General features: G+C 50.1%; 1 protein-coding gene across 1 annotated transcript; it reads left to right on the forward strand.

Moving 5' to 3' along the window:
- Positions 1-1,433: 1,433 nt before the first annotated feature.
- Positions 1,434-14,773, forward strand: LOC116969683 (E3 ubiquitin-protein ligase RNF220-like; the record flags this gene model as incomplete). The annotated part of the gene is made up of 9 exons (XM_033016474.1): positions 1,434-1,517; positions 3,180-3,222; positions 4,005-4,051; positions 4,815-4,947; positions 6,751-6,847; positions 7,779-7,856; positions 8,858-8,972; positions 13,142-13,216; positions 14,418-14,773. Coding segments are annotated over 9 exons (744 nt in total), but the record flags the coding sequence as incomplete, so codon positions are not given.
- Between the last annotated feature and the right edge of the window lie 227 nt (positions 14,774-15,000).

Here is a 15,000-nt window from a genome sequence, read left to right on the forward strand (position 1 = left end):
TCTCTCTGTCTCTCTGTCTCTCTGTCTCTCTGTCTCTCTGTCTCTCTGTCTCTCTGTCTCTCTGTCTCTCTGTCTCTCCGTCTCTGTCTCTGTCTCTCGATCTCTGTCTCTCTGTCTCTCCTCACTTCTAGAGATCGGGCATCGCTCAGTCTATAGATAAAGGCAGCATGCTAGAGCCTCTGCCTCATGGTGCCAGAGCCCCGGGTTCGATCCTGACCTCGGCTGCTGTCTGTGTGGGTGTGGATTTTGCACGTTCTCGCTGTGGTTTCCTCCGGGTGTTCCGGTTTCCGCAAACGTCCCACAGACATGCGGGTTTGAAGATTAATTGGCTCTCTGTAAATTGCCTCTGGTGCGTAGGGAGTGGATGAGAATGGAAGAGGAGCATCGGGACTGTGTTGAATACTTTTCTAACTTTGTCCGCGCCCTTTAGATGGCCACTCTTTGCATACTTGTGTATTGAATGCAAAGCTAAGAATCTCACTGTACCAAGTACATGTGACAGTAAAATATATCAAAACTGGTGTGAATGGTTGGCATGGAATCGATGGGCCGAAGGACCTGTTTCCTTGCTCGATCTTTAAACTGAATGATTGGCTGCCCTTGGTTGACCTAAGGACCTGGGTTTTTTTTTTTTTGCATTAGTATTGTGGTTATAGATTTATTGATTTATAATATATTATTGTCTGTACAGTATTGTGCTTACAGGCTTGTTATGCCGCTGCAAGTAAGAATTTAAATGTCCCGTTGTTGGTACATATGACATTTGAACACTCTTGTCTCTCTTGAAGTGCCAATGGTAGAAATATCTAATGTGTAGGAAGGAACTGCAGATGCTAGTTTACACCGAAGATAGACACAAAGTGCTGGAGTAACTCAGCGGGACAGGCAGCATCTCTGGAGAGAAGGAACGGGTGACTTTTCTTGCCGAACCCTTTCTTCAGCCTTACTTTCCGTCTGAAGAAGGGTCTCGACCTGAAAGGTCACCTATTCCCCCTCTCCAGAGATGCTGCCTGACCCGCTGTTACTCCAATATTTTGTGACTCTCTTCGAAATTCCTTCCTATTTCATCGCGTTCTTGCTCTCCCAATCCTGAAGCTGTCCACAGCCGGATTTCATAATTAAACTAATCTCCTCTGCCTGAATGTGATCCATATCCTCCCCTCTCCCTGCGTTTCAATGTACCTGTCTAAAAGCCTCTTAAATGCCACTATCGTATCTGCCTCCACCACCACCACATCTGGCAGTGCGTTCCAGGCCCCCACCGCCCTCTGTGTAAAGGAAGGAATGGGTGACGTTTCAGGTCGAGACCCTTATTCAGGCTAGACTAGTTAGTTGGGCCACTTGGGAGGGCCAAGCACCATGGAGTGTGAGGGTCGGAGAGAGTTGCCGATCTTTGGGATGTGGCCGCACTAACTCATCTTGTCTCCCCACAGTCACCGCCGGTCAAGGAAGAGGTAGACTCTCCCCGCGGGTCCCCTCTGTCGATCGATGGCGGGCACCATTTGGAAAGGCAGCAGGTGAGTACTGGGCCTTACGATGAGTGACGCCCTCGAATGTTTACCACGCTCTCAAGAGCGCTCTTTCCGAGGTTTAACGTGCAAAATCATTATCCCTCTCCACTGTTAGGCCAATGGGTTGGTTTAGTTTAGTTTAGTTCAGAGATAAGGCCCTTCGGCCCACCGAGTCCGCGCCGACCAGCGATCCCCGCACATTAACACTATCCTACACACACTAGGGACAATTTCACCGCAGCCAACTAACCTACAAACCTGTACGTACGTCTTTGGAGTGTGGGAGGAAACTGAAGATGTCCGAAGGAAACTGGGGAGAACATGCAAACTCCGTAAAGACAGCACCCGTAGACAGGATCGAACCCGGGCCTCTGGCGCGGTAAGGCAGCAACTCTACCGTGTCACTCTCAAGGCTACTCTCTGCCTCCGTAGCCTCACGGAGAGATACAGAGACAATAAGAGGCCCTTCAGCCCATCGAGTCCACACCAACCGACCATTTACACCCATCTTATATTAATCCCAATCCCTGCGTTCTCATCAACCCTGTCGTGATTCCACCGCTCCCCAACACACATTTACAGAGGCCCAATAAACTACCCGCATTTAGGACTTTGGGATACAGGGGGAGGGGGACCGGAGCACCCGGAGAAAGCCCACGTGGACACGAGGAGAACCTGCAAACTCTGTACAGACAGCACCCGCAGTTATAATCGAACCCGGGTCTCTGGCGCTGTAATGCGGCAACTCTCCCGCTGTGCCACTTGTTGGGTACAGAAGTGACTCCTGCATCTTCCAAGGAACAGTAAACATAGAAACATAGAAACATAGAAATTAGGTGCAGGAGTAGGCCATTCGGCCCTTCGAGCCTGCACCGCCATTCAATATGATCATGGCTGATCATCCAACTCAGTATCCCGTACCTGCCTTCTCTCCATACCCTCTGATCCCCTTAGCCACAAGGGCCACATCTAACTCCCTCTTAAATATAGCCAATGAACTGGCCTCGACTACCCTCTGTGGCAGGGAGTTCCAGAGATTCACCACTCTCTGTGTGAAAAAAGTTCTTCTCATCTCGGTTTTAAAGGATTTCCCCCTTATCCTTAAGCTGTGACCCCTTGTCCTGGACTTCCCCAACATCGGGAGCAATCTTCCTGCATCTAGCCTGTCCAACCCCTTAAGAATTTTGTAAGTTTCTATAAGATCCCCTCTCAATCTCCTAAATTCTAGAGAGTATAAACCAAGTCTATCCAGTCTTTCTTCATAAGACAGTCCTGACATCCCAGGAATCAGTCTGGTGAACCTTCTCTGCACTCCCTCTATGGCAATAATGTCCTTCCTCAGATTTGGAGACCAAAACTGTACGCAATACTCAAGGTGTGGTCTCACCAAGACCCTGTACAACTGCAGTACAACCTCCCTGCTCCTATACTCAAATCCTTTTGCTATGAAAGCTAACATACCATTCGCTTTCTTCACTGCCTGCTGCACCTGCATGCCCACTTTCAATGACTGGTGTACCATGACACCCAGGTCTCGCTGCATCTCCCCTTTTCCTAGTCGGCCACCATTTAGATAATAGTCTGCTTTCCTGTTTTTGTCACCAAAATGGATAACCTCACATTTATTCCTATGTAACCACAACTATCCCTATGTCTATGTGTCCACAGACCTTTCAGCAAGTAAGAATTAACAGAGAGAGTCGGCGAAATGGTGAGTCTTTAACACGGCAACAATGTTAGAAGAAATGCTGAGGATGTAGACGAAATGCTGGAGTTACTCAGCGGGTCAGGCAGCATCTCTGTAGAATTCAGAATCTGAATCCAGGCAGCGACTGCCGCTACCACCACCGCCGGCCATTACCATCGACCGCCGATCCTCACCTCTCCCCCCGGCCAACCGCAGTCCGGGGCCATCAACACACCCTGATTCCAGGCCCAGTCCCAGACCGAGAGTCTGAAGAAGGGTCTCGATCCAAAACGTCACCTGTCCATGTCTCCAGAGATGCTGCCTGACCCGCTGAGTGATTCCAGCACTTTGTGTATTAAACAGCAACTGTAGTTGTTTGTTTAAGCTACTTACACAATCTACTTCTTATCGAGTTCACACACAAGATTAGATGTTGTCCAGCCAGAGCATACAATGGTGTCTGTCTTGTGCTTCTTGTGCATGGTAGTGGAAGGATTGGTGGAAACAGGGCCGTGATGTGTACGCTCTTCCCTTGACCCCACTTACACAATGATAATACCTCACTCTGTTATAGCGGACAATCAGCAATAACAGACAACACTATGGCCCGTTATAACGAGATACTCACCCATTGGACATGTAAGCACCCATACACCAAAATCTCCATCGTCGATATATAAATACAGTAGCAGAGGGACATTGGGGAGAGGGGTGGGAAGAGTCCAAGGGTCGGGATCATGTCCTGACCCCCTGTGCTGCCTCGTCTCACTGACACCATCTCATGTTGTGTTCTGTCCATCCCACAGCCCGAGCAAAGAGGTGCAAGCGGCCCAGACCTTCAGATGAGGAGCAGGTACGTGTGACTGACCGGCTAGAGAGGGAACGGTGGCCAAATAACTCCTTGTAGACCTGGCCGGGAAACATAAAGGCCCAACTTTAACCCCGGGGCCTCTTGAAGAAAGGGAGGGCAGAGGAGGGGAGGGGTTCATATTAATGCAGAACCATTTAGTTTAGTTTAATAATGTTGTGTTAGTTGTTTAGTTAGTCTTGTTCAGTTTAATTTAGTTTAGTTGTTAAGTTTAATTTAATTTAATTTATTAATTTAATTTATTAATTTAATTTAATTTAATTTAATTTATTCATTTAATTTAATTTTGAGTCTGCCTCGTGTATGAAATGTGCTATATAAATAAAGTTGCCTTGCCTTGCCTTGCCTTGCCTTGCCTTAATTTAATTTAAGTTAATTTAAATCCATGTTGAGTTATGCTTTATCTGATGGGATCAATTGCAAGCTTGATCTTTAACACCTCAACATTTTGTAACATTACCCCCCCCCCCCACTCGGTTATAGGGGATAATCCACAGTAACGGAACCAGCCCCCTCCGTGCCCATGGTCCATTGTGGCCAGGGGTTTGCTGCAGTTAAATTGAGTTTATTCTCGTCATGTGTACCGGGGTACAGTGAAAAGCATTTTTGTTGCGTGCTATCCAGTCAGCGGAAAGACTATGCATGATCACAACTAAGCAGGCAGGCTCACTTATCCATGTATATGGTTGGGAGAGGACGTACGAGCGAGTCCGAAGATTTTTGCCACTCACTCCCTTCTGTTGTACAGGTCGCCGGCCCCTTTCCCAAGGATCCCAGATTCCCGGATGCGGAGGAAGACGGCTACCCTGGGAACCAGCATGCGGAGAACTCCTGGCCGAGCGTGGAGAGGAGCAACGTGCAGGCCTTCCCGGGGCTGAGAGGTAGGGGGCAGCAGAGGGCTCTGCTGGTTCATGCTGGCTACAGGGTGGCACGGATTGGGATGGTCCTGGGCCTGGCCAAGTTGGCCATCCGCGAGTCACAGCGCCATGCGGGAGAGCGCTCCGCCCGAGCCGGCTGCCTGCCCCTCTTCCGGTGTTACACCCACGCCCGGGTGGTCCTAGAGAAGGACTATGCGCTGTCCACAAGCACCGCAGAGGGTTGAATGTATCAATAAAGATTGTAACATAGTTACATCAGTCTGAAGAAGGGTTTCGGCCCGAAACGTTGCCTATTTCCTTCGCTCCATAGATGCTGCTGCACCCGCTGAGTTTCCCCAGCTTTTTTGTGTGCCTAGGATTGTAACATAGTTGTACAGTGGTGTAGTTAGTATATTTGTTTGTCTTGTATTATGGTGGTGGGTTCTGTTTTGTTTTATTATATTGTAAATATTATTTTTAATTATTGAATACATTTTTTGATAATATAAAAAATTAAAAAACAGGGGGCACGGTGGCGCAGCGGTAGAGTAAATTATTACAATAATATATACAATACACAACAAACGCACCCCCATAATATAATAGACAATAGACAATAGGTGCAGGAGTAGGCCATTCGGTCCTTCGAGCCAGCACCACCATTCAATGTGATCATGGCTGATCATCCCCAATCAGTACCCCGTTCCTGCCTTCTCCCCATATCCCCTGACTCCGCTATCTTTAAGAGCCCTATCTAGCTCCCTCTTGAAAGTATCCAGAGAACCGGCCTCCACCGCCCTCTGAGGCAGAGAATTCCACACTCACAACTCTCTGTGAGAAGAAATGTTTCCTCGTCTCCGTTCTAAATGGCTTACCCCTTTTTCTTAAACTGTGGCCCCTGGTTCTGGACTTGGGAACATGTTTCCTGCCTCTAGTGTGTCCAAGCCCTTAATAATCTTATATGTTTCAATAAGATATCCTCTCATCCTTCTAAACTACAGAGTATACAAGCCCAGCCGCTCCATTCTCTCAGCATATGACAGTCCCACCATCCCGGGAATTAACCTTGTAAACCTACGCTGCACTCCCTCAATAGCAAGAGTGTCCTTCCTCAAATTAGGGGACCAAAACTGCACACAATACTCTCAATTATCTAAACAAATATTCCTAAATGTACACTGTTAAACAACTATGTTACAATCCTAGTCAAGGATGCATTCCACCCACCGCGGTGCCCAGCAGTCCCAGGTTGCCCCGTGGACAGGGCGTAGTCCCTCTCTAACACCACCCGGGGGTGGAAGTAATCCCGGAAAAGGGGCAGGCAGCTGGCTCGGGGCAGAGCCGTCTTCCGCCTGGGGCTGTGACTCGTGGATGGCCAGCTTGGCCAGGCCCAGGAGCAGCAACCCAACCACGACATCTTCAGCCCGACCCTCTCCCCTACGCACAGGGTGTCCAAAGATGAGGATGGTGGGTGAGAAGTGCAGCTGGAAGGCACGGAGCAGCCCCTTTAGGTATTGGAATGGGCTGCAGCCTCACGCACTCCATATACACGTGGTACATAGACTCGTCCAGCCCGCAACAGTGGCAGGCAGCTGGTGAGTCTGTGAACCGCGAGAGAAACAGGTTGCAGGGAACACCTCGGTGCAATACCCTCCACCCCAGCTCCCCGATGTAGAGGGGGAGAATCCCTGCGTAGAGGGACCCCCACTGGAGGGCCACTCACAGCCATTAGGCAACACTGACCCCACTTTGTGTCGGGGTGGTGGACCAGGGCGGGGAAGTGCCAGTGTTGCAGTGACCAGCTCCTGCCTTCGTTCTTTGTCACAGGGTCCAGTTCCCATCTGGCGCCAGGCCTGACGAGCCGGGACAGTGAGGGTGATGTGGACACCGATGGCGATGAGCTGCCACTCTCGTCCAAACTGAAGTATCCTTTGTTCCATTTCTTCCCCCCCCTCCCCCCCCCCCAGGACGGCACAGTGGCGCAGCGGTAGAGGTGCTGCCTCACAGCGCCAGGGACCCAGGTTCAATCCTGACCACGGGTGCTGTCTGTACGGGGTTTGGGGGGAGGATGAGGTGAGGGTGTAGAGAGAGGGGGAAGGGAGGGTGTGGGGAGTGGGGAGGTTATGGAGAGAGGTGAGAATGGTGTGGGGAGAGGGGAGGGGGTTAGTTTAGGTTATTGCCACGCATACCGAGGTGCGGAGAAAAGCTTTTGTTTTGTGTTATCCAGTCTGCAGAAAGACAGCAGAACGTGAGTGTAGAGAGGGGAGAGGGGAGGGGGGAGGGGAGAGGGTGGAGATAGGGAGGGTGTGTGGAGTGGAGGGGAGGGGTGGGGGGGAAGGGGTTCGGGAGGGGGATGGGGAGGGGAGGGGGAGTGGAAAGGGGAGGGGGTAGGGGAGAGTGGGGAGGGGAGGGGTAAGGAGGGTGGGGAGGGAAGGGGTTGGGGAGGGTGTGGAAGGGAAGGGAGGGGGAGTGGAGAGGGGAGGGGGTAGGGGTGGGGAAGAGGGGAGGGGGATGGTGGGGGAGAGGGGAGGGTGGGGAAGGGAGGGGAGGGGGAGTGGAGAGGGGAGGGAGGGGAAGGGGAGCGTGGGGAGGGGAGGGGGGAGGGGTGTGGGGAGAGGGGAGGGGGATGGTGGAGGAGAGGGGAGGGTGGGGAAGGGAGGGGAGGGGGAGTGGAGAGGGGAGGGAGGGGAAGGGGAGCGTGGGGAGGGGGGGAGGGGGTGTGGGGAGAGTGGAGGGTACACACGAAGAGGGGCTGGGCAAATACTTCAGCCCACTGCCCTTTCTCCCGTGACCTTCTAAGGGAGGTGTGCTCCAGCTGTGCTCCAGCTGTGCCCTTGACCTAAACAACTGTGCAGATGCCCAGCAGCGGGGCGTGTGGAAGGCCAAGCACACACACTGATGGAGGCCCAGGATAAGGACAGCCCAACACTAAGGCAAGTCCCTCTGTAGCTGCCTGAAGACCCAGCCACTGAGGTGGTGATGAGTCGATAGAGTCAAGAGTGTTTTATTTATTGTCATGTGTCCCAGATAGAACAAGATACTCTTACTCACAGCAGCACAACAGGAGATGTGGACATAGTACACTGTAAACAATATCATAAACGAGAAATAAAAAAGTTCAGTGTGTGTCTATATGCACATACTCACAAATACACACATATATAGACCAGCGTGAGTTTTCTCCGAGATCTTCAGGATTCCTCCTACACTCCAAAGACGTACAGGTATGTAGGTTAATTGGCTTGGTAAATGTCCCTAAAAATTGTCCCTAGTGGGTGTAGGATAGTGTTAATTTGCGGGGATCGCTGGTCAGCGGGGACCCAGTGGGCTGAAGGGCCTGTTTCCGCACTGTATCTCTATACTAAATCACACACACACATATATATATATATATATATACACACAAGCGCACACACGTACACATAGATAAACAAACAAACAATAATGGTGTGGGAACTCTAACCCATAAACTGATGGCCCAGGTGCAGGGAGGAACTGCAGATGCTGGTTAACACCGAAGATAGATAAAAAGAGCTGGAGTAACTCAGCGGAAATGCTCCCAACAAGGCAGGAGCAAAGGTAAGGAAAATGGGAAAATGGGTCTACCTAAACAAAATAAGTTACAGGAGCAGAGTTACGCCAATGGCAGAAGAGGTTTTGGACAGTTTTTGTGGTGTACATATTTTTTATTCCGTTTTTTTTGGGGGGGGGAAATCAAATAATAATCTAGTCTGGGGAAGAGTCTCGACCCATTCCTTCTCTACGGAGATGTCCAGCTGAGTTACTCCAGCATTTTGTGTCTATCTTTGGTTTAAACTATCATCTGCAGTTCCTTCCTGCACAAACAAAAATCTTGGCCAGCATGGATAAGATGGGATGAAGGGCCTGTTTCCATGCCGTGTAGCTCTGACTTCTGCAAACCCACTCTCAGCAGGACAGCAAGCTCGGATGAGGATGAAGGGGTCACATCGGAATTCTTAAAGGCGAGAATCAGTGAGCTGACACACAGATTGTTGAGGAGGGAGAACTACAGGTGCCATGTGTGTATGGTAAGAACAAAGGAGGACATGGCCGGGGGGAGGGGGTGGGGTGGGGGGGAGGGGGGGACTGTTGGAAGGGGCATGGGGGAGAACAAAGGGGAACTCGGAGTAGGGGGGCCGCCGTGAGGGGTGGTGGGGGGGAACAAAGGGGGGCCCAGCACGGGGTACTTTGTAACTGTCAGTGCCCTTTAGGTGCTGACTATTTGCATACCTTTGGTGAGCAAGCAAATAATTTCACTGCGATTTGTCACATGCATTCAATTCAATTCAATTCAATTCAAATGTCAGCACCTGACACCAGTTGTAACCTAACTAAATCCATCCACAGTCATCGTAGTTAGTTTATTGTCACGTGTACCGAGCTGCAGTGAAACACTTTTGTTGCGCGCTAACCAGTCAGCGGAAAGACGATACATGATAATAATTGAGCCGTCCGCAGTGTACAAATACAGGATAAAGGGAATAACATGAATAATGTTTAGTGCAAGATAAAGCAAGGAAAGTCCGATCAAAGATAGCCCGAGAGTTTCCAAAGAGGTGGATAGTAGTTTAGGATTGCTCTCTAGTTGATGGTAGGATGGTTCAGATGCAAAATAAAGGATTTCACTGTGACTTGTTAGATGTGACGATAAATTCTTCATTCATTCATTCAAGAAGCCAAACCACCAGTGTCAAATACTCCTGTTTAAGAAGGAACTGCAGATGCTGGAAAATCGAAGGTAGACAAAAATGCTGGAGAAACTCAACGGGTGCAGCAGCGTCTGTGGAGCGAAGGAAATAGGCAACGTTTCGGGACGAAACGTTGCCTATTTCCTTCGCTCCATAGATGCTGCTGCACCCGCTGAGTTTCTCCAGCACTTTTGTCCACATTGTGAGGAGTTAAAATGCTCTGATGCGGGACCCTTCTTCAGACTGATGTGAGAATGGGGGGGGAGGGGAGGGGGTGGGGGCAGGTAGAAGAAAGGAAGAGGAGGAGCCAGTATGCTGAGGGAGAGCTGAGAAGGGGAGGAGAAAGTAAGGACTACCTGAAATTAGAGAAGTCAATGTTCATACCGCTGGGGTGCAGACTGCCCAAGTGGAATATGAGGAGCTGCTCCTCCAATTTACGGTGGTCCTCATTCTGGCCATGGAGGAGGCCCAGGACAGAAAGGTCAGATTCGGAATGGGAGGGGGAGTTGAAGTGCTGAGCCACCGGGAGATCAGGTTGGTTATTGCGGACCGAGCGGAGGTGTTGGGCGAAACGATCGCCAAGCCTACGCTTGGTCTCACCGATGTGGATCAGCTGACACCTAGAGCAGCGGATGCAATAGATGAGGTTGGAGGAGGTGCAGGTGAACCTCTGCCACACCTGGAACGACTGCTTGGGTCCTTGGATGGATACTCCTAATAATAATAATAATAATACATTTTATTTGTATAGCGCTTTTCAAGGACTCAAAGTCGCTTTACATGGTGAGTCAAGAACAAAACAAAATAGAACAGTAAGACAGAGATGCAAAGCGGAGGGGGACATGGGACTAAGGGTATGCGGAGGTGAAGAGATGGGGCTTGAGGCGGGACTGGAAGAGGGTGAGGGACTCAGAAGTTCGGATCAATTGTGGGAGGGAGTTCCAGAGCCTGGGAGCTGCCCTGGAGAAGGCTCTGTCTCCAAAAGTGCAGAAGTTGGATTTCAGAATGGAAAGGAGACCGGCTGAAATGGATCTGAGGGACCGTGAGGGTTGGTAGGGGGAGAGGAGGTCAGTGAGATAAGGGGGGGGGCCAAGTGGTTGAGGGCTTTGTAGGTGAGGACCAGGATTTTGTAGATGATCCGGTGGGAAATGGGAAGCCAGTGAAGTTCTTTGAGGACTGGGGTGATGTGGTGCCAGGATTTGGTGTGGGTAATGAGTTGGGCGGCTGCATTCTGGACCAGTTGAAGTCGGTTGATGTTGCTGGAATTAATGCCAAAGAGAAGAAAGTTACAGTAGTCCAGTCGGGAGGAGATGAAGGCATGGATGAGTCTTTCAGCAGCGGGGGGTGTGAGAGAGGGTCTGAGTTTGGCAATGTTGCGGAGGTGAAAAAATGATGTTTTGACAACATGGCGAAATCCTGTCCTGATTCACTCTCTCCTCCCCTGAAGGTGTAGACCATCAGTGATATTTCTCCCTTCACTCAGCCTTGGAATTTGGAACGGGGTGACACAAAAAGCTGGATTAACTCAGCGGGTCAGGCTGCATCCCTGGAGAGAAGGAATAGGTGACCTTTGTGGTCGAGACCCATCTTCAGACTGAGAGTCTGGGGAGAGGTATAGACGGTGATATAGAGAGATATAGAACGTGAATGAAAGATATGCAAAAAAGTAACGCTGAGAAAGGCAACAGGCCATTGTTCTCACCGAGGGCTGGGTGAAAATGTGTTACAGACAATGAAACTCAACAAGATGACTGAAACTAGTCCAATTACTTGGGTTGGGGAGGGTCAGAGAGAGAGAGGGGATGCAGGGGTTACTTGAAGTTAGAGAAATCAAGAGTCATACCACTGGGTTGAAAGCTGCCCAAGCGAAACATGAGTTGCTGTTCCTCCAAACCAGCATCTGCAGTTCATTCCTACTACAAGGAAATTGGCATATTTAGTTTTGTGAAGTTTAGTTTAGTTTAGTTTAGTGGCCTCGGTAAAAATTGGAAATTGTCCCTAGTGTTGTCCCTGGGATAGTGCGAGTGCACAGGGGATCACTGGGAGGTGTGGACTCGGCGGGCCGAAGGGCCTGTTTCTATCCTGTATCTCTAAACTTAAAGGGTGTCACGGTGGTACAGCGGTAGAGTTGCTGCCTTACGGCTCCAGAGATCCCAGGTTCGATCCTGACTGGGTGCTGGCTGGACTGAGTTTGTACGTTCTCCCTGTGACCGCGTGGGTTTTCTCCAGGAGCTCCGGTTTCCTCCCACACTCCAAAGACGTGCGGGTTTGTAGGTTAATTGGCTTTGGTAAAATTGTCAATGGTCCCTAGAGTGTAAGACAGTGTCAGTGTGCGGGGATCACTGGACGATGTGGGCTCGGTGGGCAGAAGGGGCTGTTTCCGCGCTGTATCTCTAACGCCTAAAGTCTAACCGAGCTCAAAATCATTTAACTATAGTTCCACAGGACCAGAGGGGATTAGAGGGAAAGTTGATTGCCTAAACATTAATTAAACCTGTTCTGCCCACCCGCGTTATTTGGTAACAATTCGCTGATTTAAAAGCCTTCCGGGCTCCGACTTTGGGGAACGGCAAGCTGCAGCAGGCCCGGCTAGAGTTCCAAAGCTGGCAGTTTCTGTTTTGCTGGGAGGTCGGACGGAGGCAGTTTCGAGGAGTTCACCGTGTCAGCACGTTAGCAGCAGGGTGACATCACCTCCCATTGCGGTGGCAGGCTCTGTTACAATTACCACTCTGCCTGAGGCTGAGGCTGAGGCACGCCCAGAGCTGTTGCTTCTGCCAAGAGTGCACGCTGGTGCAAGCACCGACCAGCCCAACGTTTAAGAAACAGTTAGACAGGTACATGGATAGGACAGGTTTGGAGGGATATGGACCAAACGTGGGCACGTGGGACTAGTGTAACATAGAAACATAGAAACATAGAAACATAGAAACATAGAAACATAGAAACATAGGAAATAGGTGCAGGAGTAGGCCATTCGGCCGTTCAACCCGAATATGATCATGGCTGATCATCCAACTCAGTATCCCATCCCTGCCTTCTCCCCCTGATCCCTTTAGCCACAAGGGTCACATCTAACTCCCTCTTAAATATAGCCGATGAACTGTGGCCTCAACTACCTTCTGTGGCAGAGAATTCCACAGATTCACCACTCTCTGTGTGAAAAATGATTTTCTCATCTCGGTCCTAAAAGACTTCCCTCTTATCCTTAAACTGTGACCCCTAGTTCTGGACTTCCCCAACATCGGGAATAATCTTCCTGCATCTAGCCTGTCCAACCCCTTAAGAATTGTGTACGTTTCTATAAGATCCCCCCTCAATCTTCTGAATTCTAGCGAGTACAAGCGAGTCTATCCAGTCTTTCCAGGCAATCCAGGATAGGACAGGTTTGGAGGGATATGGACCAAACGTGGGCAGGTGGGACAAGTGTAGCTGGGCATGTTGGGCCGAAGGGCCTGTCTCCGCGCTGTATGACTCTGTGTACATCTCTCTCTCTCTCTCTCTGTGTCCAGGCATCATACTCGGTACCATTGGCATCCATCCAGTGTTGGCACATTCACTGTGAGGAATGTTGGCTCCGCACCCTGGTAAGTTCAACGCACGCCCACGTCCAACGTTGAACACAAAGTATCTTCACCCATTGAGTATCTTTCACAACCTCCTCCCCCGTACATCTTTCACTCGAGCTATCCTGGAAGTCAACATCTGACGTGATTATTGATGAAAAGACACTAAGTGTCGCGGTGACTCAGAGGGTCGGGCAGCATCTCTGGGGAACGTGGATAGGTGGCGTGTTGGTCGGGACCTTTCTTCAGACTGACTGTCGGAGATGAGGGGTTTGGGGGGGTGGGGGGGGGAGGAGGGGAAAGCTGGAAGAGAGGTGGGGGCAGGACAAAGCCTGGCGAGTGATAGGTCCATACTTGGTCTGGGCTGAGTATAACCCTCTGCGATTTCTCGCGAGACTTGGATGGAGCTGTTCCCAAACCATCCTCCAAATGTGGCCTAACCAGAGTCCTATAGAGCTGCAGCATGACTTCCGGACCCTTATACACTGTGTCCTGACCGATGAAGGCAAGCATACAATATGCTTGTACCACATCTGGAGTATTGCGTACAGTTTTGGTCTCCTAATCTGAGGAAAGACATTCTTGCCATAGAGGGAGTGCAGAGAAGGTTCACCAGACTGATTCCCGGGATGGCAGGACTTTCATATGAAGAAAGACTGGATAGACTCGGTTTGTACTCGCTAGAATTTAGAAGATTGAGGGGGGATCTTATAGAAACTCACAAAATCCTTAAGGGGTTGGACAGGCTAGATGCAGGAAGATTGTTCCCGATGTTGGGGAAGTCCAGAACAAGGGGTCACAGTTTAAGGATAAGGGGGAAATCTTTTAGGACCGAGATGAGAAAAACACTTTTCACACAGAGAGTGGTGAATCAGTGGAATTCTCTGCCACTAAAGGTAGTTGAGGCCAGTTCATTGGCTATATTTAAGAGGGAGTTAGATGTGGCCCTTGTGGCAAAAGGGATCAGGGGGTATGGAGAGAAGGCAGGTATGGGATACTGAGTTGGATGATCAGCCATGATCATATTGAATGGCGGTGCAGGCTCGAAGGGCCGAATGGCCTACTCCTGCACCTATTTTCTATGAGAGGAGGAATGGCTGATGTTTTGTGTCGAGACCCCCCCCCCCCCCCTTTCTTTTTGGTACATGTGACAATTAGTGTGACTTGAACTTGAACTTGTTACTATGTTTCCATCTTTAATTCTGTGCTCCACCCCTTCTAGGGTTCGAAGAAGCTGTGCCCGCAGTGTAATGCTATCACATCCCCCCATGATCTGCGGAGGATCTACCTGTAGATGGACTGCTCTACCGGATCAATGGCCACCAACTGCCCGAGGTTGCCATCCCTCCTTCCTTCCTGAAGAATGGCCTCCACTAACCCAGGGGACCACGTGAAGCCTGCCCCTGTTAGATGGACCAAGACTCAGTGCAGGATGTACACCCTCAGTGACCACAATGAAAGAACATGTCTTCCAGTTTGAAGAAGGGTTCCAGTACAGTTTAGTTTAGTTTATTGTCACGTGTACCGAGGTACAGTGAAAAGCTTTTGTTGCGCGCTAACCAGTCAGCGGAAAGACAACACATGATTACAATCGAGCCGTTTACAGTGTATAGATACATGATAAGGGAATAATGTTTAGTGCAAGGTAAAGCCAGCAAAGTCCGATCAAAGATAGCCTGAGGTAGACAAAAATGCTGGAGAAACTCAGCGGGTGAGGCAGCATCTATGGAGCGAAGGAAATAGGTGACGTTTCGGGTCGAGACCCTTTGTCTGAAGAAGGAAAGGTCTTGACCCGAAACGTCACC

This window comes from Amblyraja radiata, unplaced genomic scaffold (genome assembly GCF_010909765.2).
Source record: "Amblyraja radiata isolate CabotCenter1 unplaced genomic scaffold, sAmbRad1.1.pri scaffold_1015_ctg1, whole genome shotgun sequence".
In the NCBI taxonomy this organism is placed as follows: domain Eukaryota; kingdom Metazoa; phylum Chordata; class Chondrichthyes; order Rajiformes; family Rajidae; genus Amblyraja; species Amblyraja radiata.